The 24,023-nt window shown below is 53.9% G+C and overlaps 1 protein-coding gene across 1 annotated transcript in view; it reads left to right on the top strand.

Annotated features, from left to right (window-relative positions):
* Positions 1 to 6,495: 6,495 nt before the first annotated feature.
* The window catches only part of LOC142908133 (uncharacterized), a 35,685-nt gene continuing 18,157 nt past the window's right edge, over positions 6,496 to 24,023 (top strand). Inside the window, exons 1-3 of the mRNA XM_076058397.1 lie at positions 6,496 to 6,605; positions 16,921 to 17,129; positions 22,201 to 22,362. Of these exons, the coding sequence (XP_075914512.1) occupies positions 6,545 to 6,605; positions 16,921 to 17,129; positions 22,201 to 22,362 (432 nt within the window). The 5' untranslated portion in view covers positions 6,496 to 6,544. The remainder of the gene's footprint in view (positions 6,606 to 16,920; positions 17,130 to 22,200; positions 22,363 to 24,023) is intronic.

The following is a 24,023-nucleotide window of genomic DNA, read 5'->3' as shown; positions in this document are numbered from 1 at the left end:
GAGTGAGTGTGTGGAGTGGTGTGTCAAGTGAGTGTGTGTAGAGTTGTGTGAGTGTAGTGAGTGAGTGGATGAGAGTGTGAGTGAGTGGGTGAGTGAGTGAGTGGTGGAGTGAGTGAGTGGTGGGTGGTGGGTGAGTGTGAGTGAGTGGTGAGTGGAGAGAGTGTGTGTGAGTGAGTGAGTGTGTGAGTGAGTGAGTGTGTGAGTGAGTGGGTGAGTGAGTGAGTGGTTGAGGGAGTGAGTGGGTGAGTGAGTGTTGAGTGAGTGGGTGAGTGGTGATTGAGTGAGTGGGTGGGAGTGAGTGGTGAGTGAGTGGGTGGGTGAGTGGGTGTGTTAGTGAGTGGGTGAGTGAGTGTGTGTGAGTGAGTGGGTGAGTGAGTGTGAGTGAGTGAGTGGGTGTGTGAGTGAGTGGGTGTCTGAGTGAGTGAGTGTGTGAGTGAGTGGGTGAGTGAGTGAGTGGGTGAGTGAGTGGGTGAGTGAGTGGGTGAGTGAGTGAGTGGGTGATTGAGTGAGTGTGTGAGTGAGTGGGTGTGTGAGTGAGTGGGTGAGTGAGTGTGTGTGTGTGTGTGTGAGTGAGTGGGTGTGTGAGTGAGTGTGTGAGTGAGGTGTGTGAGTGAGTGAGTGTGTGGATGAGTGAGTGGGTGAGTGAGTGAGTGGGGTGAGTGGGTGGAGTGAATGGGTGAGTGGGTGAGTGAGTGAGTGGGTGAGTGAGTGTTTGAGTGGTGAGTGAGTGAGTGTGTGAGTGGGTGAGTGTGAGTGAGTGTGTGAGTGAGTGTGTGAGTGAGTGGGTGAGTGAGTGAGTGAATGGGTGAGTGAGTGGGTGAGTGAGTGAGTGGGTGAGTGAGTGAGTGGGTGAGTGAGTGAGTGGGTGAGTGAGTGGAGATTGAGTGAGTGGGTGTGTGAGTGAGTGGGTGTCTGAGTGAGTGAGTGAGTGAGTGGGTGAGTGAGTGAGTGAGTGAGGGTGTGTGAGTGAGTGGGTGAGTGAGTGGGTGAGTGAGTGAGTGGGTGAGTGAGTGAGTGGGTGAGTGGGTGGGTGAGTGAGTGGGTGAGTGAGTGAGTGGGTGAGTGAGTGAGTGGGTGAGTGGGTGAGTGAGTGAGTGGGTGAGGGAGTGAGTGGGTGAGTGGGTGGGTGAGTGAGTGTGTTAGTGAGTGGGTGAGTGAGTGTGTGTGTGAGTGAGTGGGTGAGTGAGTGTGTGAGTGAGTGAGTGGGTGTGTGAGTGAGTGGGTGTCTGAGCTATCTTGTCTGAGTGAGTGAGTGTGTGAGTGAGTGGGTGAGTGAGTGAGTGGGTGAGTGAGTGAGTGGGTGAGTGAGTGGGTGAGTGAGTGGGTAGTGTGAGTGAGTGGGTGAGTGAGTGAGTGTGTGAGTAAGTGGGTGTGTGAGTGAGTGGGTGAGTGAGTGTGTGAGTGTGTGTGTGAGTGAGTGGGTGTGTGAGTGAGTGTGTGTGTGAGTGAGTGTGTGAGTGAGTGAGTGGGTGAGTGAGTGAGTGGGTGAGTGAGTGAATGGGTGAGTGGGTGAGTGAGTGAGTGGGTGAGTGAGTGTGTGAGTGTGTGAGTGAGTGAGTGTGTGAGTGGGTGAGTGTGAGTGAGTGTGTGAGTGAGTGTGTGAGTGAGTGGGTGAGTGAGTGAGTGAGTGAATGGGTGAGTGAGTGGGTGAGTGAGTGAGTGGGTGAGTGAGTGAGTGGGTGAGTGAGTGAGTGAGTGGGTGAGTGAGTGGGTGAGTGAGTGAATGAGTGGGTGAGTGGGTGAGTGAGCGAGTGAGTGGGTGGGTGAGTGAATGAGTGGGTGGGTGAGTGAGTCAGTGGGTGAGTGAGTGAGTGGGTGAGTGAGTGGGTGAGTGAGTGAGTGGGTGGGTGAGTGGGTGAGTGAGTGAGTGGGTGAGTGAGTGGGTGGGTGGGTGAGTGAGTGGGTGAGTGAGTGGGTAGGTGGGTGAGTGAGTGAGTGGGTGAGGGAGTGAGTGGGTGAGTGAGAGGGTGAATGAGTGGGTGAGTGAGTGGGTGGGTGGGTGAGTGAGTGGGTGAGTGAGTCAGTGATTGAGTGAGTGGGTGAGTGAGTGAGTCAGTGGGTGAGTGAGTGAATGTGTGAGTGAATGAGTGAGTGGGTGAGTGAGTGAGTCAGTGGGTGAGTGAGTGAATGTGTGAGTGAATGAGTGAGTGGGTGAGTGAGTGATTGTGTGAGTGAGTGTGTGAGTGAGTGAGTGTGTGAGTGAGTGGGTAGGTGGGTGAGTGAGTGGGTGAGGGAGTGAGTGGGTGAGTGAGAGGGTGAGTGAGTGGGTGAGTGAGTGGGTGGGTGGGTGAGTGAGTGGGTGAGTGAGTCAGTGAGTGAGTGATTGTGTGAGTGGGTAGGTGGGTGAGTGAGTGAATGTGTGAGTGAATGAGTGAGTGGCTGAGTGAGTGTGTGAGTGAGTGAGTGTGTGAGTGAGTGAGTGTGTGAGTGAGTGGGTAGGTGGGTGAGTGAGTGGGTGAGGGAGTGAGTGGGTGAGTGAGAGGGTGAGTGAGTGGGTGAGTGAGTGGGTGGGTGGGTGAGTGAGTGGGTGAGTGAGTCAGTGAGTGAGTGTGTGAGTGAGTGGGTAGGTGGGTGAGTGCGTGAGTGGGTGAGTGAGTGAGTCAGTGGGTGAGTGAGTGAATGTGTGAGTGAATGAGTGAGTGAGTGTGTGATTGAGTGAGTGGGTGAGTGAGTGTATGAGTGAGTGGGTAGGTGGATGAGTGAGTGAATGAGTGAGTGGGTGAGTGGGTGAGTGAGTGAGTCAGTGGGTGAGTGAGTGAATGTGTGAGTGAATGAGTGAGTGGGTGAGTGAGTGATTGTGTGAGTGAGTGTGTGAGTGAGTGAGTGTGTGAGTGAGTGGGTAGGTGGGTGAGTGAGTGGGTGAGGGAGTGAGTGGGTGAGTGAGAGGGTGAGTGAGTGGGTGAGTGAGTGGGTGGGTGGGTGAGTGAGTGGGTGAGTGAGTCAGTGAGTGAGTGATTGTGTGAGTGGGTAGGTGGGTGAGTGAGTGAATGTGTGAGTGAATGAGTGAGTGGCTGAGTGAGTGTGTGAGTGAGTGAGTGTGTGAGTGAGTGAGTGTGTGAGTGAGTGGGTAGGTGGGTGAGTGAGTGGGTGAGGGAGTGAGTGGGTGAGTGAGAGGGTGAGTGAGTGGGTGAGTGAGTGGGTGGGTGGGTGAGTGAGTGGGTGAGTGAGTCAGTGAGTGAGTGTGTGAGTGAGTGGGTAGGTGGGTGAGTGCGTGAGTGGGTGAGTGAGTGAGTCAGTGGGTGAGTGAGTGAATGTGTGAGTGAATGAGTGAGTGAGTGTGTGAGTGAGTGAGTGTGTGAGTGAGTGTATGAGTGAGTGGGTAGGTGGATGAGTGAGTGAGTGGGTGAGGGAGTGAGTGGGTGAGTGAGAGGGTGAGTGAGTGGGTGAGTGAGTGGGTGGGTGGGTGAGGGAGTGGGTGAGTGAGACAGTGAGTGAGTGAGTGGGTAGGTGGGTGAGGGAGTGAGTGAGTGTGCGGATCCGTGTCTCTTTGTGAGTCTTCCTCCATCTCCCTCTGTCTCTCCGTGTCTCCCTCAGTGACCCGTGTCTCCCCGTGTCTCCCCGTGTCTCCCCGTGTCTCCCTCAGTGACCCCGTGTCTCCCCGTGTCTCCCCCGTGTCTCCCCCGTGTCTCCCCGTGTCTCCCCCGTGTCTCCCCGTGTCTCCCTCAGTGACCCCGTGTCTCCCCGTGTCTCCCCCGTGTCTCCCCGTGTCTCCCTCAGTGACCCCGTATCTCCCCCGTGTCTCCCCCGTGTCTCCCCCGTGTCTCCCTCAGTGACCCCGTGTCTCCCCCGTGTCTCCCCCGTGTCTCCCCCGTGTCTCCCCGTGTCTCCCTCAGTGACCCCGTGTCTCCCCCGTGTCTCCCCGTGTCTCCCCCGTGTCTCCCCGAGTCTCCCTCAGTGACCCCGTGTCTCCCTCAGTGACCCCGTGTCTCCCCCGTGTCTCCCCCGTGTCTCCCCGTGTCTCCCTCAGTGACCCCGTGTCTCCCCGTGTCTCCCCATGTCTCCCCGTGTCTCCCCGTGTCTCCCCGTGTCTCCCTCAGTGACCCCGTGTCTCCCCGTGTCTCCCCGTGTCTCTCTCAGTGACCCCGTGTCTCCCCCGTGTCTCCCCGTGTCTCCCCGTGTCTCCCCGTGTCTCCCTCAGTGACCCCGTGTCTCCCCCGTGTCTCCCTCAGTGACCCCGTGTCTCCCCGTGTCTCCCCGTGTGACCCCGTGTCTCCCTCAGTGACCCCGTGTCTCCCCGTGTCTCCCCGTGTCTCCCCGTGTCTCCCCCGTGTCTCCCCGTGTCTCCCTGTGTCTCCCTGAGTGACCCCCCGTGTCTCCCCGTGTCTCCCTCAGTGACCCCGTGTCTCCCCGTGTCTCCCCGTGTCTCCCTCAGTGACCCCGTCTCCCCGTGTCTCCCCGTGTCTCCCTCAGTGACCCCGTGTCTCCCCGTGTCTCCCCGTGTCTCCCTCAGTGACCCCGTGTCTCCCCGTGTCTCCCCCGTGTCTCCCCCGTGTCTCCCCCGTGTCTCCCCGTGTCTCCCCCGTGTCTCCCCCGTGTCTCCCTCAGTGACCCCGTCTCCCCGTGTCTCCCTGTGTCTCCCTCAGTGACCCCGTGTCTCCCCGTGTCTCCCCGTGTCTCCCTCAGTGACCCCGTGTCTCCCCGTGTCTCCCCCGTGTCTCCCCCGTGTCTCCCCCGTGTCTCCCCGTGTCTCCCCCGTGTCTCCCCCGTGTCTCCCTCAGTGACCCCGTCTCCCCGTGTCTCCCCGTGTCTCCCTCAGTGACCCGTGTCTCCCCCGTGTCTCCCCGTGTCTCCCTGTGTCTCCCTCAGTGACCCCGTGTCTCCCTCAGTGACCCCGTGTCTCCCCCGTGTCTCCCCCGTGTCTCCCTGTGTCTCCCTCAGTGACCCCGTGTCTCCCTCAGTGACCCCGTCTCCCCGTGTCTCCCCGTGTCTCCCTCAGTGACCCCGTCTCCCCGTGTCTGCCTGTGTCTCCCTCAGTGACCCCGTGTCTCCCTCAGTGACCCCGTCTCCCCGTGTCTCCCCGTGTCTCCCTCAGTGACCCGTGTCTCCCCCGTGTCTCCCCGTGTCTCCCTGTGTCTTCCTCAGTGACCCCGTGTCTCCCTCAGTGACCCCGTGTCTCCCCCGTGTCTCCCCCGTGTCTCCCTGTGTCTCCCTCAGTGACCCCGTGTCTCCCTCAGTGACCCCGTGTCTCCCCCGTGTCTCCCCCGTGTCTCCCCATGTCTCCCTGTGTCTCCCCCGTGTCTCCCCCGTGTCTCCCCGTGTCTCCCCGTGTCTCCCTCAGTGACCCCGTGTCTCCCCGTGTCTCCCTCAGTGACTCCGTGTCTCCCCGTGTCTCCCCGTGTCTCCCCGTGTCTCCCCGTGTCTCCCCCGTGTCTCCCCGTGTCTCCCCGTGTCTCCCTGTGTCTCCCCCGTGTCTCCCCGTGTCTCCCTCAGTGACCCCGTGTCTCCCTCAGTGACCCCGTGTCTCCCCGTGTCTCCCTCAGTGACCCCGTGTCTCCCCCGTGTCTCCCCGTGTCTCCCCGTGTCTCCCTCAGTGACCCCGTGTCTCCCCGTGTCTCCCCCGTGTCTCCCCCGTGTCTCCCTGTGTCTCCCTCAGTGACCCCGTGTCTCCCTGTGTCTCCCCCGTGTCTCCCCCGTGTCTCCCCGTGTCTCCCTCAGTGACCCCGTGTCTCCCCGTGTCTCCCCGTGTCTCCCTCAGTGACCCCGTGTCTCCCCGTGTCTCCCTCAGTGACCCCGTGTCTCCCCCGTGTCTCCCCCGTGTCTCTCCCCTGTCTCCCCCCTGTCTCCCCCGTGTCCCCCCCCTGTCTCCCCCGTGTCTCCCCGTGTCTCCCCGTGTCTCCCTCAGTGACCCCGTGTCTCCCCGTGTCTCCCCATGTCTCCCCGTGTCTCCCCGTGTCTCCCCGTGTCTCCCTCAGTGACCCTGTGTCTCCCTCAGTGACCCCGTCTGTCCCTCAGTGACCCCGTGTCTCCCCCGTGTCTCCCCGTGTCTCCCCGTGTCTCCCTCAGTGACCCCGTGTCTCCCTCAGTGACCCCGTGTCTCCCCGTGTCTCCCCATGTCTCCCCGTGTCTCCCCGTGTCTCTCCGTGTCTCCCTCAGTGACCCTGTGTCTCCCTCAGTGACCCCGTCTGTCCCTCAGTGACCCCGTGTCTCCCCCGTGTCTGCCCGTGTCTCCCCGTGTCTCCCTCAGTGACCCCGTGTCTCCCTCAGTGACCCCGTGTCTCCCCGTGTCTCCCCATGTCTCCCCGTGTCTCCCCGTGTCTCCCCGTGTCTCCCTCAGTGACCCTGTGTCTCCCTCAGTGACCCCGTCTGTCCCTCAGTGACCCCGTGTCTCCCCCGTGTCTCCCCGTGTCTCCCCGTGTCTCCCTCAGTGACCCCGTGTCTCCCTCAGTGACCCCGTGTCTCCCCGTGTCTCCCCATGTCTCCCCGTGTCTCCCCCGTGTCTCCCCGTGTCTCCCTCAGTGACCCCGTGTCTCCCTCAGTGACCCCGTGTCTCCCTAAGTGACCCCGTGTCTCCCCCGTGTCTCCCTCAGATTCGGAGCTGAGCGACATGAGTCTCTCCCGAGGAGGAGGAGGGGGAGGGGGAGACGTCTCGACCCGGGGCCCCATTGGTGAGACGCACAGACACAGCTCCTGACGGAGGAGTGGCAGCCTCTCCGCTAGACACAAACACAGAGACACCGCAACCAGTCCACCAGACTCCCTGTACGCCGCCCGGCATCCAGACGGTACCGGTCCAGCTCCCGACAGAGGAGTGGCAGCCTCTCCGCTAGACACAGACACAGACACACCGCAACCAGCCGGGATCCAGACGGTACCGGTCCAGCTCCCGACGGAGGAGTGGCAGCCTCTCCGCTAGACACAGACACAGACACACCGTAACAAGTCCACCAGACTCCCTGTACGCCGTAAAGTTCCAGGCGGTACCGGGCCAGCTCCTGACAGAGGAGTGTCAGCCTCTCCGCTAGACACAGACACACCGCAACCAGTCCACCAGACTCCCTGTACGCCGCCCGGCATCCAGACGGTACCGGTCCAGCTCCTGACAGAGGAGTGGCAGCCTCTCTGCTAGACACAGACACAGACACACCGCAACCAGTCCACCAGACTCCCTGTACGCCGCCCGGCATCCAGACGGTACCGGTCCAGCTCCTGACGGAGGAGTGTCAGCCTCTCCGCTAGACACAGACACACCGCAACCAGTCCACCAGACTCCCTGTACGCCGCCGGGGATCCAGGCGGTACCGGGCCAGCTCCTGACAGAGGAGTGGCAGCCTCTCCGCTAGACACAGACACACCGCAACCAGTCCACCAGACTCCCTGTACGCCGTAGGGGATCCAGACGGTACCGGTCCAGCTCCTGACGGAGGAGTGGCAGCCTCTCCGCTAGACACAGACACAGACACACCGCAACCAGCCCACAGGACTCCCTGTACGCCTTAAAGGTCCAGGCGGTACCGGTCCAGCTCCCGACGGAGGAGTGGCAGCCTCTCCGCTAGACACAGACACAGACACACCGCAACCAGTCCACCAGACTCCCTGTACGCCGTAGGGGATCCAGACGGTACCGGTCCAGCTCCCGACGGAGGAGTGGCAGCCTCTCCGCTAGACACAGACACAGAGACACCGCAACCAGCCCACAGGACTCCATGTACGCCGCCGGGGATCCAGACGGTACCGGTCCAGCTCCTGACGGAGGAGTGGCAGCCTCTCCGCTAGACACAGACACAGAGACACCGCAACCAGTCCACCAGACTCCATGTACGCCGTAGGGGATCCAGACGGTACCATGCCAGCTCCTGACGGAGGAGTGGCAGCCTCTCCACTAGACACAAACACACCGAAACCAGTCCACCAGACTCCCTGTACGCCGCCCGGCATCCAGACGGTACCGGTCCAGCTCCTGACGGAGGAGTGGCAGCCTCTCTGCTAGACACAGACACAGACACACCGTAACCAGTCCACCAGACTCCCTGTAAGCCGTAGGGGTCCAGACGGTACCGTGCCAGCTCCCGACGGAGGAGTGGCAGCCTCTCCGCTAGACACAGACACAGAGACACCGTAACCAGTCCACAGGACTCCCTGTACGCCATAAAGGTCCAGGCGGTACCGGTCCAGCTCCTGACGGAGGAGTGGCAGCCTCTCCGCTAGACACAGACACAGACACACCGTAACCAGTCCACAGGACTCCCTGTACGCCGTAGGGGATCCAGACGGTACCGGTCCAGCTCCTGACGGAGGAGTGGCAGCCTCTCTGCTAGACACAGACACAGACACACCGTAACCAGTCCACAGGACTCCCTGTACGCCGCCCGGCATCCAGACGGTACCGGGCCAGCTCCCGACGGAGGAGTGGCAGCCTCTCCGCTAGACACAGAGATACCGCAACCAGGCCACCAGACTCCCTGTACGCCGCCCGGCATCCAGACGGTACCGGTCCAGCTCCTGACGGAGGAGTGGCAGCCTCTCCGCTAGACACAGACACAGAGACACCGTAACCAGCCGGGGTCCAGACGGTACCGGTCCAGCTCCCGACGGAGGAGTGGCAGCCTCTCCGCTAGACACAGACACAGAGACACCGCAACCAGCCGGGGTCCAGACGGTACCGGTCCAGCTCCTGACAGAGGAGTGTCAGCCTCTCCGCTAGACACAGAGACACCGCAACCAGTCCACCAGACTCCCTGTATGCCGCCCGGCATCCAGACGGTACCGGTCCAGCTCCTGACGGAGGAGTGGCAGCCTCTCCGCTAGACACAGACACACCGTAACCAGTCCACCGGACTCCCTGTACGCCGTAGGGGATCCAGACGGTACCGGTCCAGCTCCTGACGGAGTTGTGGCAGCCTCTGCCCTACGAAAGTCTATGGGGCTTTTGTGGACGTCTCTATGGGTGTCTATGGGTCTCTATGGGTGTCTAAGGGTCTCCTTGGGTGTCTATGGGTCTCTGTAAGTCTATGGGTGTCTATGGGTCTCTATGTGTCTCTGTGAGTCTATGGGTTTCTATGGGTCTCTATGGGAGTCTGTGGGTCTCTGTATGGGTCTCCATGGGTGTCTATGGGTTTCTGTAAGTCTATGGGTGTCTATGGGTCTCTATGGGTCTCTATGGGCGTCTGTGGGTCTCTGTATGGGTCTCTGTGAGTCTATGGGTCTCTATGGGAGTCTGTGGGTCACTGTATGGGTCTCTATGGGTCTCTGTGAGTCTATGGGTCTCTATGGGTCTCTGTGAGTCTATGGGTCTCTATGGGTGTCTATGGGTCTCTGTGAGTCTATGGGTCTCTATGGGTGTCTATGGGACTCTATGGGTGTCTATGGGTCTCTATGGGTTTCTGTGAGTCTATGGGTCTCTATGGGTCTCTGTGAGTCTATGGGTCTCTATGGGTCTCTATGGGAGTCTATGGGTCTCTGTAAGTCTATGGGTCTCTATGGGTGTGTTTGGGTGTCTATAAGTCTCTATGGGTCTCTATGGGAGTCTGTGGGTCTCTGTATGGTCTCCATGGGTGTCTATGGGTCTCTGTAAGTCTATGGCTGCCTATAGGTCTCTATGGGTCTCTATAGGTCTGTATGGGTCTCTATGGGTGTCTATGGGTGGCTATGGGTCTCTATGGGTGTCTATGAGTCTCTGTGAGTCTATGGGTCTCTATGGGTCTCTATGGGTGTCTATGAGTCTCTGTGAGTCTATGGGTCTCCATGTCTCTCTATGAATGTCTATAGGTCTCTACGGGTCTCTATGGGTGTCTATGGGTGTCTATAGGTCTCTATGGGTCTCTATGGGTGTCTATGGGTCTCTATGGGTGTCTCTGAGTCTATGAGTCTCTATGGGTCTCTATGGGTGTCTATGGGTGTCTATAGGTCTCTATGGTCTCTATGGGTGTCTATGGGTCTCTATGGGTGTCTCTGAGTCTATGAGTCTCTATGGGTCTCTATGGGTGGCTATGGGTCTCTATGGGTCTCTGAGAGTTTATGGGTCTCTATGGGTCTCTATGAGTCTCTATGGGTCTCTATGAGTCTCTATGGGTGCCTATGGGTCTCTAAAGGTGTCAATGGGTCTCTATAAGTCTCTGAGAGTCGATGGGTCTCTATTAGTCTCTATGGGTCTCTATGAGTCTCTATGGGTCTCTATGAGTCTCTATGGGTGTCAATGGATCTCTCTGGGTCTCTATGAGTCTCTATGGGTCTCTGAGAGTCTCTGGGTGTCTATAGGTCTCTATGGGTCTCTATGGGTCTTTATGGGTCTCTGAGAGCCAATGGGTCTCTATGGGTGTCTATGGTTGTCTATGGGTCTCTATGGGTCTCTATGTATCTCGATGGGTCTCTATGGGTGTCTGTAGATCTCTATGGGCCTCTATGGATCTCTATGAGTCTATGGGTGTCTATGTGCCCATGGGTCTCTATGGGTGGCTATGGGTCTCTATGGGAGTCTGTGAGTCTCTGTATGGGTCTCCATGGGTGTCTATGGGTCTCTGTAAGTCGATGGGTGTCTATACGTCTCTATGGGTCTCTATGGGTGTCTATGGGTGTCTATCGGTCTCTATGGGTCTCTATGGGTGTCTATGGGTCTCTATGGGTGTCTCTGAGTCTATGAGTCTCTATGGGTCTCTATTGGTGTCTATGGGTGTCTATAGGTCTCTATGGGTGCCTTTGTGTGTCTATGGGTCTCTATGGGTGTCTCTGAGTCTATGAGTCTATGAGTCTCTCTATGGGTCTCTATGGGTGTCTATGGGTCTCTATGAGTCTATGGGTCTCGATGGGTGTCTATGGGTCTCTATAAGTCTCTGTGAGTCTATGGGTCTCTATGGGTGTCAATGGGTCTCTATGGGTCTCTGATAGTCTATGGGTCTCTATGAGTCTCTATGGGTGTCTATGGGTCTCTAAAGGTGTCAATAGGTGTCTATGAGTCTCTGAGAGTCTATGGGTTTCTATGAGTCTCTATGGGTCTCTATGAGTCTCTATGGGTCTCAATGAGTCTCTATGGGTGTCTATGGGTCTCTAAAGGTGTCAATGGGTCTCTATGAGTCTCTGAGAGTCGATGGGTCTCTATGAGTCTCTATGGGTCTCTATGAGTCTCTATGGGTCTCTATGAGTCTCTATGGGTGTCAATGGGTCTCTATGGGTCTCTATGAGTCTCTATAGGTGTCTGAGAGTCTCTGGGTGTCTATAGGTCTCTATGGGTCTCTATGGGTCTCTATGAGTCTCTGAGAGCCGATGGGTCTCTATGGGTGTCTGTGGGTCTCTATGGGTCTCTATGGATCTCTATGAGTCTATGGGTGTCTATGTGCCCATGGGTCTCTATGGGTGGCTATGGGTCTCTATGGGTGTCTATGGGTCTCTATGGGTGTCAATGGGTGTCTGTGAGTCTATGGATGTCTATGGGTCGCTATGGGTCTCTATGGGTGTCTATGGGTCTCTATGAGTCTCTATGAGTCTCTGAGAGTCTATGGGTCTCTATGGGTGTCAATGGGTCTCTATGAGTCTCTGAGAGTCTATGGGTCTCTATGGGTCTCTATGAGTCTCTATGCGTCTCTATGAGTCTCTATGGGTGTCAATGGGTCTCTATGAGTCTCTATGGGTCTCTGAGAGTCTATGGGTGTCTATAGGTCTCTATGGGTCTCTATGGGTCTCTATGGGTCTCTGAGAGTCTATGGGTGTCTATAGGTCTCTATGGGTCTCTATGGGTCTCTATGGGTCTCTGAGAGTCGATGGGTCTCTACGGGTCTCTTTGGGTGTCTATGGGTCTCGATGGATCTCTATGAGTCTATGGGTGTCTATGTGCCCATGGGTCTCTATGGGTGGCCATGGGTCTCTATGGGTGTCTATGGGTCTATATGGGTGTCAATGGGTGTCTATGGGTCTCTATGAGTCTCTATGGGTGTCTATCGGTCTCTATGGGTGTCTATGGGTGTCTATGGGTCTCTATGAGTCTCTGTGAGTCTATGTGTGTCTATGGGTCTCTATGAGTCTCTGAGAGTCTATGGGTCTCTATGGGTTCTCTATGAGTCTCTGTGAGTCTATGGGTCTCTATGGGTGTCAATGGGTCTTTATGAGTCTGAGAGTCTATGGGTCTCTATGGGTCTTTATGAGTCTCTATGGGTGTCTATGGGTGTCAATGGGTCTCTATGAGTCTCTATGGGTCTCTGAGAGTCTATGGGTGTCTATAGGTCTCTATGGGTGTCTGTGAGTCTCTCTATGGGTCTCTATTGGTTTCTATGGGTCTCTATGGGTGTCTATGGGTCTCTGTATGGGTCTCTATGGGTGTCTATGGGTGTCTATGGGTCTCTATGAGTCTCTGTATGGGTCTCTATGGGCGTTTATGGGGCTCTATGGTTGTCTATGGGTGTCTACATCTCTATGGGTCTCTATGGGTCTCTGTATGGGTCTCTGGGTTTTTTGGGTCTCTATGGGTCTCTATGGGTGTCTATGAGTCTCTATGATTCTCTATGAGTCTCTCTATGGGTCTCTATGGGTCTCTCTGAGTCTATCTTTGGGTCTCTATGGGTGTCTATGAGTCTCTCTATGGGTCTCTATGGGTCTCTATGGGTCTCTATGGGTGTCTATGGGTCTCTATGGATGTATATGGGTCTCTATGGGTCTCTATGAGTCTCTCTATGGATCTCTATGGGTGTCTATGTGTGTCTATGGGTCTCTATGGGTGTCTATGTGTGTCTATGGGTCTCTATGGGTGTCTATGGGTTTCTATGGGTCTCTCTATGGGTCTCTCTATGGGTCTCTCCATGGGTCTCTATGGGTCTCTATGGGTGTCTCTGGGTATTTATGGGTCTCTATGGGTGTCTATGAGTCTCTTTATGGGTCTCTATGGGTGTCGATGGGTCTCTATGGGTCTCTATGGGTGTCTATGAGTCTCTATGTGTCTCTATGGGTCTCTATGGGTGTCTATGAGTCTCTCTGTGTCTCTATTGGTCTCTATGGGTGTCTATGAGTCTCTCTATGGGTCTCTATGGGTGTCGATGGGTCTCTCTATGAGTCTTTATGGGTGTCTATGGGTCTCTGTGACTCTTTGGGTGTCTATGGGTGTCTATGGGTCTCTATGTGTCTCTATGGGTGTCTATGTCTCTCTATGGGTCTCTATGGGTGTCTATGAGTCTCTCTATGGGTGTCTATGAGTCTCTATAGGGGTCTATGGGTCTCTATGAGTCTCTATGGGTCTCTTTGAGTCTCTATGGGTGTCTATGAGTCTCTATGGGGCTCTTTGGGTCTCTATGAGTTTCTATGGGTGTTTATGGGTCTCTATGAGTCTCTATGAGTCTCTGTGAGTCTATGGGTCTCTATGGGTCTCTATGGGTGTCTATGGGTCTCTATGGGTCTCTATGGGTGTCTATGAGTCTCTGTATGGGTCTCTATGGGTCTCTGTGGGTCTCTCTATGGGTCTCTATGGGTCTCCATGGGTGTCTATGGGTGTCTATGAGTCTCTATGAGTCTCTATGGGTGTCTCTGGGTCTCTATGGGTGTCTCTGAGTCTCTATGGGTGTCTATGAGTCTCTATGGGTGTCTCTGAGTCTCTATGGGTGTCTATGTGTCTCTCTATGGGTCTCTATGGGTGTCTATGGGTGTCTATGAGCCTCTCTATGGGTGTCTATGAGTCTCTATGGGTGTCTATGAGTCTCGATGGGTCTCTCTATGAGTCAATGGGTCTCTCTTTGGGTGTCTATGGGTCTCTGTAATTGTCTATGGGTCTCTATGGGTGTCTATGGGTCTCTATGTGTCTCTATGGTTGTCTATGTCTCTCTATGAGACTCTCTATGGGTCTCTATGAGTCTCTATGAGTCTGTATGGGTTTCTATGAGTCTCTTTGAGTCTCTCTATGTGTCTCTATGGGTTTCTATGATTCTCTCTATGGGTCTCTATGGGTGTCTATGAGTCTCTCTATGGGTCTCTATGGGTATCTCTATGGGTCTCTATGGGTCTCTATGAGTCTATGAGTCTCTATGGGTCTCTATGAGTATCTCTATGGGTCTCTATGGGTGTCTATGAGTCTCTATGGGTCTCTATGAGTATCTCTATGAGTCTCTATGGGTCTCTATGAGTATCTCTATGGGTCTCTATGGGTGTCTATGAGTCTCTCTATGGGTGTCTATGGGTGTCTATGAGTCTCTCTATGAGTCTCTATGGGTCTCTATGAGTATCTCTATGGGTCTCTACGGGTCTCTATGAGTATCTCTATGGGTCTTTACGGGTCTCTATGAGTATCTCTATGAGTATCTCTATGAGTCTCAATGAGTATCTCTATGGGTCTCTATGGGTCTCTATGAGTATCTCTATGAGTATCTCTATGAGTATCTCTACGGGTCTCTATGGGTCTCTATGAGTATCTCTATGGGTCTCTACGGGTCTCTATGGGTCTCTATGAGTATCTCTATGGGTCTCTATGAGTATCTCTATGAGTCTCTATGGGTCTCTATGAGTATCTCTATGTATCTCTATAGGTGTCTATGGGTCTCTATGGGTCTCTATGAGTATCTCTATGTCTCTCTATGGGTCTCTATGGGTGTCTTTGAGTCTCTATGGGTGTCTATGAGTCTATGGGTCTCTATGAGTCTCTCTATGTCTCTCTATGTCTCTATGGGTGTCTATGAGTCTCTATGAGTATCTCTATGTCTCTCTATGGGTCTCTATGGGTGTCTATGAGTCTCTATGGGTGTCTATGAGTCTATGGGTGTCTATGTATCTCTATGAGTATCTCTATGAGTATCTCTATGTGTCTCTATGGGTCTCTATGGGTGTCTATGGGTCTCTATGAGTCTCTATGAGTCTCTATGGGTGTCTATGAGTCTGTGGGTCTCTATGAGTCTCTCTATGGGTCTCTATGAGTCTCTATGGGTGTCTATGAGTCTATGGGTCTCTATGAGTCTCTCTATGGGTCTCTATGGGTGTCTCTGAGTCTCTGAGTCTATGAGTCTGTCTATGAGTATCTCTATGAGTATCTCTATGGGTCTCTATGAGTGTCTATGAGTCTCTATGGGTCTCTATGAGTATCTCTATGAGTCTATGGGTCTCTATGAGTATCTCTATGGGTGTCTATGGGTGTCTATGAGTCTCTATGAGTCTCTCTATGGGTCTCTATGGGTGTCTATGAGTATCTCTATGAGTCTCTCTATGGGTCTCTATGTGTCTCTATGGGTGTCTATGAGTCTCTATGGGTGTCTATGAGTCTATGGGTCTCTATGAGTCTCTCTATGGGTGTCTATGGGTGTCTATGAGTCTCTATGAGTCTCTCTATGGGTCTCTATGAGTATCTCTATGTGTCTCTATGAGTATCTCTATGTATCTCTATGGGTCTCTATGGGTCTCTATGGGTCTCTATGAGTCTCTCTATGGGTGTCTATGGGTGTCTATGAGTCTCTATGAGTCTCTCTATGGGTCTCTATGAGTATCTCTGTGTCTCAAAGAGTATCTCTATGCGTCTCTATGGGTCTCTATGGGTGTCTATGAGTCTATGGGTCTCTATGAGTCTCTCTATGGGTCTCTATGGGTGTCTATGAGTCTATGGGTCTCTATGTGTCTCTATGGGTGTCTCTATGGGTGTCTATGAGTCTATGGGTCTCTATGAGTCTCTCTATGGGTCTCTATGGGTGTCTATGAGTCTATGGGTCTCTATGTGTCTCTATGGGTGTCTCTATGGGTGTCTATGAGTATCTCTATGAGTATCTCTATGAGTCTCTCTATGTCTCTCTATGGGTCTCTATGGGTGTCTATGAGTCTCTCTATGAGTATCTCTATGTCTCTCTATGGGTCTCTATGAGTCTCTATGGGTGTCTATGAGTCTATGGGTCTCTATGAGTATCTCTATGGGTCTCTATGAGTCTCTATGAGTCTATGTATCTCTATGTATCTCTATGTGTCTCTATGGGTGTCTCGATGGGTGTCTCTATGGGTGTCTATGAGTATCTCTATGAGTATCTCTATGAGTCTCTCTATGAGTATCTCTATGTCTCTCTATGGGTCTCTATGGGTGTCTATGAGTCTCTCTATGAGTATCTCTATGAGTATCTCTATGGGTGTCTCTATGGGTGTCTATGAGTCTATGGGTCTCTATGAGTATCTCTATGAGTGTCTCTATGGGTGTCTCTATGGGTGTCTATGAGTCTATGTGTCTCTATGAGTATCTCTATGTGTCTCTATGGGTGTCTCTATGGGTGTCTATGAGTCTATGGGTCTCTATGTGTCTCTATGGGTGTCTCTATGGGTGTCTATGAGTCTATGGGTCTCTATGAGTCTCTCTATGGGTCTCTATGGGTGTCTATGAGTCTATGGGTCTCTATGTGTCTCTATGGGTGTCTCTATGGGTGTCTATGAGTCTCTCTATGGGTGTCTATGAGTGTCTATGAGTGTCTATGAGTCTATGAGTATCTCTATGTCTCTCTATGGGTGTCTCTATGGGTGTCTATGAGTCTATGGGTCTCTATGAGTCTCTCTATGGGTCTCTATGGGTGTCTATGAGTCTCTCTATGAGTATCTCTATGAGTGTCTCTATGGGTGTGTCTATGGGTGTCTATGAGTGTCTATGAGTGTCTATGAGTCTATGAGTATCTCTATAAGTATCTCTATGGGTGTCTCTATGGGTGTCTATGAGTGTCTATGAGTGTCTATGAGTCTATGAGTATCTCTATGTGTCTCTATGGGTGTCTCTATGGGTGTCTATGAGTCTCTATGGGTGTCTATGAGTCTATGTATCTCTATGAGTATCTCTATGGGTGTCTCTATGGGTGTCTATGAGTCTCTATGGGTGTGTATGAGTCTCTATGTATCTCTATGAGTATCTCTATGGGTGTCTCTATGGGTGTCTATGAGTCTCTATGAGTCTATGTATCTCTATGTATCTCTATGTGTCTCTATGAGTCTCTCTATGGGTGTCTCTATGGGTGTCTATGAGTCTCTGTATCCACCACCACCACCCCCAACCGCTCCCCCCAGACCGTCCACCACCACCCAGGCCTCACGGCCTCCGTGGATCGCTCTTGGCCTGGGCCTTCTCCCGAGTGGGGGGGGGCCCCCCCCGTCACGTGACCCAGCCGAGTGGGGGGCCCTGGGACGAGGGGGGAGGGGCCGCGCCTCCCGGGATTCTCTTTGGGCGTCCGCTGGGCAGCGTCTGCAGGGGGCAGCAGCTGCCAGAGGCCGTGCTGGTGGGTGGGGGGCACCACAACACAACCCACTCACGAACGCCTTTGTATCCCCGTGTCTCTCTCTGTGTGTGTCTCTGTGTGTGTCTCTGTGTGTGTGTTTCTCTGTGTGTGTCTCTGTGTGTGTCTCTGTCTGTGTGTCTCTGTGTGTGTCTGTGTGTCTCTGTGTGTGTGTGTCTCTGTGTGTCTTTGTGTATCTGTGTCTCTCTCTGTGTCTCTCTCTGTGTCTCTCTCTGTGTGTCTCTGTGTCTCTGTGTGGGGCAGCAGCTGCCAGAGGCCGTGCTGGTGGGTGGGGGGCACCACAACACAACACACTCACGAACGCCTTTGTATCTCTCTCTCTCTGTGTGTCTCTGTGTGTCTCTCTGTGTGCCTCTATGTGTGTGTGTGTCTCTGTGTGTCTCTGTGTGTGTGTGTTTCTGTGTGTCTCTGTGTCTCTCTGTGTCTCTGTGTCTCTCTGTGTGTCTCTCTCTGTGTGTCTCTCTGTGTCTCTGTGGGGCAGCAGCTGCCAGAGGCCGTGCTGGTGGGTGGGGGGCACCACAACACAACACACTCACCACCGCCTTTGTATCTCTCTTTGTGTGTGTCTGTGTGTCTCTGTGTGTGTGTGTCTCTGTGTGTCTGTGTCTCTCTCTGTGTGTCTCTGTGTGTGTCTCTGTGTCTCTCTGTGTCTCTCTGTGTGGGGCAGCAGCTACCAGAGGCCGTGCTGGTAGGTGGGGGGCACCACAACACAACACACTCACGAACGCCTTTGTATCTCTGTCTGTGTGTGTCTCTGTGTCTCTCTGTGTATCTGTGTGTCTCTCTGTCTCTCTCTGTGTCTCTGTGGGGCAGCAGCTGCCAGAGGCCGTGCTGGTGGGTGGGGGGCACCACAACACAACACACTCACCACGGCCTTTGTATCTCTCTCTTTGTGTGTGTCTCTGTGTGTGTCTCTGTGTGTCTCTGTGTGTTTCTCTGTGTGTGTCTCTGTGTGTCTCTCTGCGTGTGTCTCTGTCTCTCTCTGTGTCTGTCTGTGTGTCTCTGTGTCTCTGTGTGTGTGTCTCTCTCTCTCTCTGTGTCTCTGTGTGTCTCTCTGTGTGTCTCTCTGTGTGTCTCTCTCTGTGTCTCTGTGTGTCTCTCTGTGTCTCTCTGTGTCTCTGTGGGGCAGCAGCTGCCAGAGGCCGTGCTGGTGGGTGGGGGGCACCACAACACAACACACTCACGAACGCCTTTGTATCTCTCTCTGTGTGTGTCTCTGTCTCTGTGTGTGTATCTGTGTGTCTCTGTGTGTGTGTCTCTCTGTGTGTCTCTCTGTCTCTCTGTGTGTCTCTCTATCTGTGTGTCTCTCTCTGTGTCTCTCTCTGTGTCTCTGTGTCTCTCTCTGTGTCTCTGTGTGTCTCTCTGTGTCTCTCTGTGTGTCTGCAGGGGGCAGCAGCTGCCAGAGGCCGTGCTGGTGGGTGGGGGGCACCACAACACAACACACTCACGAACGCCTTTGTATCTCTCTCTGTGTGTCTCTGTGTGTGTGTCTCTGTGTGTCTCTGTGTGTGTGTGTCTCTCTCTGTGTGTCTCTGTGTGTGTGTCTCTCTGTGTGTGTCTCTGTGTGTGTCTCTCTGTCTCTCTGTGTGTCTCTGTCTCTCTCTGTGTCTCTCTCTATGTGTGTGTCTCTCTGTGTGTCTCTGTGTCTCTCTGTGTGTCTCTGTCTCTGTGTGTCTCTGTGTGTCTCTCCGTGTCTCTGTCTCTCTGTGTGTGTCTGTGTGTCTCTGTGTGTGTGTCTCTGTGTGTCTCTGTGTCTCTGTCTCTGTGTGTCTCTGTGTGTGTGTGTCTCTGTGTGTCTCTGTGTCTCTCTGTGTGTGTCTCTGTGTGTGTCTCTGTGTCTGTGTCTCTCTGTGTGGGGCAGCAGCTGCCAGAGGCCGTGCTGGTGGGTGGGGGGCACCACAACACAACACACTCACGAACGCCTTTGTATCTCTCTCTGTGTGTGTCTCTGTGTGTGCGTCTCTGTGTGTGCGTCTCTGTGTCTCTGTGTGTCTCTGTGTGTCTCTCTCTGTCTCTCTGTGTGTCTCTGTGTGTCTCTGTGTCTCTGTGTGTGTCTCTCTATCTGTGTGTCTCTCTCTGTGTCTCTCTCTGTGTCTCTGTGTGTGTCTCTCTGTGTGTCTCTGTCTCTCTGTGTGTCTCTGTGTCTCTCTCTGTGTGTGTCTCTCTGTGTGTCTCTGTGTGTCTCTGTCTGTGTGTGTCTCTGTGTGTCTCTCTGTGTGTATCTCTGTGTCTCTCTCTGTGTATCTCTCTGTGTCTCTCTGTGTGTGTCTCTGTCTCTCTGTGTCTCTCTGTGTGTCTCTGTGTCTCTCTGTGTCTCTCTGTCTCTCTCTGTGTCTCTGTGTGTGTCTCTGTGTGTCTCTGTGTCTCTCTGTCTCTCTCTCTGTGTGTCTCTGTGTGTGTCTCTGTGTCTCTCTGTGTCTCTGTGTGGGGCAGCAGCTGCCAGAGGCCGTGCTGGTGGGTGGGGGGCACCACAACACACCCCACTCACGAACGCCTTTGTATCTCTGTGTGTCTCTGTCTGTGTGTGTCTCTGTGTGTGTGTGTCTCTGTGTGTCTGTGTGTGTGTGTCTCTGTGTGTGTGTGTGTCTGTGTGTCTCTGTGTGTGTCTCTGTGTGTGTGTGTATCTGTGTGTCTCTGTCTTTCTGTGTGTGTCTCTGTGTGTCTCTCTGTGTGTGTCTCTCTGTGTGTCTGTGTGTCTCTGTGTGTCTCTGTCTCTCTGTGTGTGTCTCTGTGTGACTCTCTGTGTGTCTCTCTCTCTCTGTGTTCCTGTGTGTCTCTCTGTGTCTCTGTGGGGCAGCAGCTGCCAGAGGCCGTGCTGGTGGGTGGGGGGCACCACAACACAACCCACTCACGACCGCCTTTGTATCTCTCTCTGTGTGTGTCTCTCTGTGTCTCTGTGTGTGTATCTGTGTGTGTGTCTCTGTGTGTGTGTCTCTCTGTGTGTGTCTCTGTGTCTCTATGTGTGTGTGTCTCTGTCTGTGTGTGTCTGTGTGTGTCTCTCTGTGTGTCTGTGTGTCTCTGTGTGTCTCTGTCTGTGTCTGTGTGTCTCTGTGTGTCTCTCTCTGTGTCTCTGTGTGTTGCAGGAGCTGCCAGAGGCCGTGCTGGTGGGTTGGGGGCACCACAACACAACACACTCACGACCGCCTTTGTATCTGTGTGTGTGTCTCTGTGTGTGTCTCTGTGTGTCTCTGTGTGTGTCTCTGTGTGTGTGTCTCTGTGTGTGTCTCTCTGTGTCTCTGTGTGTCTCTGTGTGTCTCTCTGTGCGTCTCTCTGTGTGTATCTCTGTCCCTGTGTGTCTCTCTGTCTCTCTGTGTGTCTCTCTGTGTGTCTCTGTGTCTCTGTCTCTCTGTGTGTGTGTATGTGTCTGTGTGTGTCTCTGTGTGTCTCTGTGTGTGTGTGTATCCCCGTGTCTCTGTGTGTGTCTCCGTGTGTGTGTCTCTGTGTGTGTGTCTCTGTGTGTGTCTCTCTCTGTGTCTCTGTGTGTCTCTCTGTCTCTGTGTCTCTCTGTGTGTCTCTGTGTGTCTCTCTGTGTCTCTCTCTGTCTCTGTATGTCTCTGTGTGTCTCTGTGTGTGTCTCTCTCTCTGTCTCTGTGTGTCTGTGTGTCTCTGTGTCTCTGTCTCTCTCTGTGTCTGTGTGTGTCTCTGTGTATCTCTGTCTCTCTGTGTGTCTCTGTCTCTCTGTGTGTGTCTCTGTGTATCTCTGTGTGTCTCTGTCTCTCTGTGTGTGTCTCTCTGTGTCTCTGTGTCTGTGTGTGTGTATCTCTGTCTCTGTGTGTGTGTCTCTGTGTGTGTCCCTCTGTGTCTCTTTGTGTCTCTGTGTCTGTGTGTGTCTCTGTGTATCTCTGTCTCTGTGTGTGTCTCTCTGTGTATCTCTGTCTCTCTGTGTGTGTCTCTCTGTCTCTCTGTATGTCTGTGTGTGGCTCTGTCTCTCTGTGTGTCTCTGTCTCTCTGTGTGTCTCTGTGTCTCTGTGTGTGTGTGTCTCTCTGTGTGTCTCTGTGTCTCTGTGTGTGTCTCTCTGTCTCGCTCTGTGTATCTCTGTGTGTCTCTGTGTCTCTCTGTGTCTGTGTCTCTCTGTGCGTCTCTGTGTGTCTCTCTGTGTCTGTGTCTCTCTGTCTCTGTGTGTGTGTCTGTGTGTGTGTCTCTGTCTCTCTGTGTGTGTCTCTCTGTGTCTGTGTGTGTCTCTCTGTGTCTGTGTGCGTGTCTCTGTGTGTCTCTCTGTGTCTGTGTGTGTGTCTCTCTGTCTCTCTGTGTGTGTCTCTGTGTATCTCTGTCTCTCTGTGTGTCTCTGTCTCTCTGTGTGTGTCTCTGTGTATCTCTGTGTGTCTATGTCTCTCTGTGTGTGTCTCTCTGTGTCTCTGTGTCTGTGTGTGTGTATCTCTGTCTCTGTGTGTGTGTCTTTGTGTGTGTCCCTCTGTGTCTCTTTGTGTCTCTGTGTCTGTGTGTGTCTCTGTGTATCTCTGTCTCTGTGTGTGTCTCTCTGTGTATCTCTGTCTCTCTGTGTGTGTCTCTCTGTCTCTGGGTATGTCTGTGTCTGGCTCTGTCTCTCTGTGTGTCTCTGTCTCTCTGTGTGTCTCTGTGTCTCTGTGTGTGTGTGTCTCTCTGTGTGTCTCTGTGTCTCTGTGTGTGTCTCTCTGTCTCGCTCTGTGTATCTCTGTGTGTCTCTGTGTCTCTCTGTGTCTGTGTCTCTCTGTGCGTCTCTGTGTGTCTCTCTGTGTCTGTGTCTCTCTGTCTCTGTGTGTGTGTCTGTGTGTGTGTCTCTGTCACTCTGTGTGTGTCTCTCTGTGTCTGTGTGTGTCTCTCTGTGTCTGTGTGCGTGTCTCTGTGTGTCTCTCTGTGTCTGTGTGTGTGTCTCTCTATCTCTCTGTGTGTCTCTCTGTGTGTCTCTGTCTCTCTGTGTGTGTCTCTCTGTGTGTGTGTGTCTCTGTGTCTGTGTGCGTGTCTCTGTGTGTGTCTCTGTCCCTCCCCGTATCTCTCCCTCCCCACCCACCCCACCTCACCCACCCCATCCACGGCCCTCTTTGTCTCCCCTCGCACACCCCCCCTGCCCCCCAGGCGATGCTCCGCGTGCTCCGCACGGAGGGCCCCCTAACGGGGGGCATCTTCCGCCGCTCTGCGGGGGTGCGCGCCTGCCGGAAGCTCAAACAACGCATCGAGGCGGGGCAAGCGCCGTCAATGAGCGGGCAATGCGTTCTGGTGCTAGCTGCCGTGATCAAGGTGCTGAGTCTATGGCAGTGCTGAGTCTGTGGGTCTATGGGTGGCAGTGCTGAGTCTATGACAGTGCTGAGTCTATGGGAATCAGTGTTGAGTCTGTGGGTGACAGTGTTGAGTCTGTGGGTGACAGTGCCGAGTCTGTGGGTGACAGTGCTGAGTCTATGGGTCTCAATGTTGAGTCTATGGGTGGCAGTGCTGAGTCTATGGGTGGCAGTGCTGAGTCTATGGGTGACAGTGCTGAGTCTATGGGTGACAGTGTTGAGTCTGTGGGTGACAGTGTTGAGTCTATGGGTGGCAGTGCTGAGTCTATGGGTGGCAGTGCTGAGTCTATGGGTGACAGTGCTGAGTCTATGGGTGACAGTGCTGAGTCTATGGGTGACAGTGCTGAGTCTATGGGTCTGTGGGTGACAGTGTTGAGTCTATGGGTGACAGTGCTGAGTCTATGACAGTGCTGATTCTATGGGTCTATGGGTGGCAGTGCTGAGTCTGTGGGTCTATGGGTGGCAGTGTTGAGTCTATGGGTGACAGTGCTGAGTCTATGGGTGGCAGTGTTGAGTCTATGGGTGACAGTGCTGAGTCTATGGGTCTATGGGTGGCAGTGCTGAGTCTGTGGGTCTATGGGTGGCAGTGCTGAGTCTATGGGTGACAGTGCTGAGTCTATGACAGTGCTGAGTCTATGACAGTGCTGAGTCTATGACAGTGCTGAGTCTATGACAGTGCTGAGTCTATGGGTGGCAGTGCTGAGTCTGTGGGTGGCAGTGTTGAGTCTATGACAGTGCTGAGTCTATGACAGTGCTGAGTCTGTGGGTGACAGTGCTGAGTCTATGGGTCTCAGTGCTGAGACTGTGGGTGGCAGTGCTGAGTCTATGGGTGACAGTGCTGAGTCTGTGGGTGGCAGTGCTGAGTCTATGACAGTGCTGAGTCTGTGGGTGACAGTGCTGAGTCTATGGGTGGCAGTGTTGAGTCTATGGGTGGCAGTGCTGAGTCTATGGGTCTCAGTGCTGAGTCTATGGGTGGCAGTGTTGAGTCTGTGGGTGGCAGTGCTGAGTCTGTGGGTGGCAGTGCTGAGTCTATGGGTGACAGTGTTGAGTCTATGGGTGGCAGTGTTGAGTCTATGGGTGACAGTGCTGAGTCTGTGGGTGAGAGTGTTGAGTCTATGGGTGACAGTGTTGAGTCTATGGGTGGCAGTGCTGAGTCTATGGGTGGCAGTGTTGAGTCTGTGGGTGACAGTGCTGAGTCTGTGGGTGACAGTGCTGAGTCTGTGGGTGGCAGTGCTGAGTCTATGGGTGGCAGTGTTGAGTCTATGGGTGACAGTGTTGAGTCTATGGGTGACAGTGTTGAGTCTATGGGTCTCAGTGTTGAGTCTATGGGTGACAGTGTTGAGTCTATGGGTCTCAGTGTTGAGTCTATGGGTCTCAGTGCTGAGTCTATGGGTCTCAGTGCTGAGTCTATGACAGTGCTGAGTCTATGGGTGGCAGTGCTGAGTCTGTGGGTGACAGTGTTGAGTCTATGGGTGGCAGTGCTGAGTCTATGACAGTGCTGAGTCTATGGGTGGCAGTGCTGAGTCTGTGGGTGGCAGTGCTGAGTCTATGACAGTGCTGAGTCTATGGGTGGCAGTGCTGAGTCTATGGGTGGCAGTGCTGAGTCTATGACAGTGCTGAGTC

The sequence above is a fragment of the Petromyzon marinus genome, assembly GCF_048934315.1.
Source record: "Petromyzon marinus isolate PM22_M1 ecotype Great Lakes invasive population chromosome 73 unlocalized genomic scaffold, UKy_Petmar_22M1.pri1.0 chr73_unloc.3, whole genome shotgun sequence".
Taxonomy (NCBI): Eukaryota; Metazoa; Chordata; class Hyperoartia; order Petromyzontiformes; family Petromyzontidae; genus Petromyzon; species Petromyzon marinus.
This window is presented reverse-complemented; position numbering and strand designations above follow the sequence as displayed.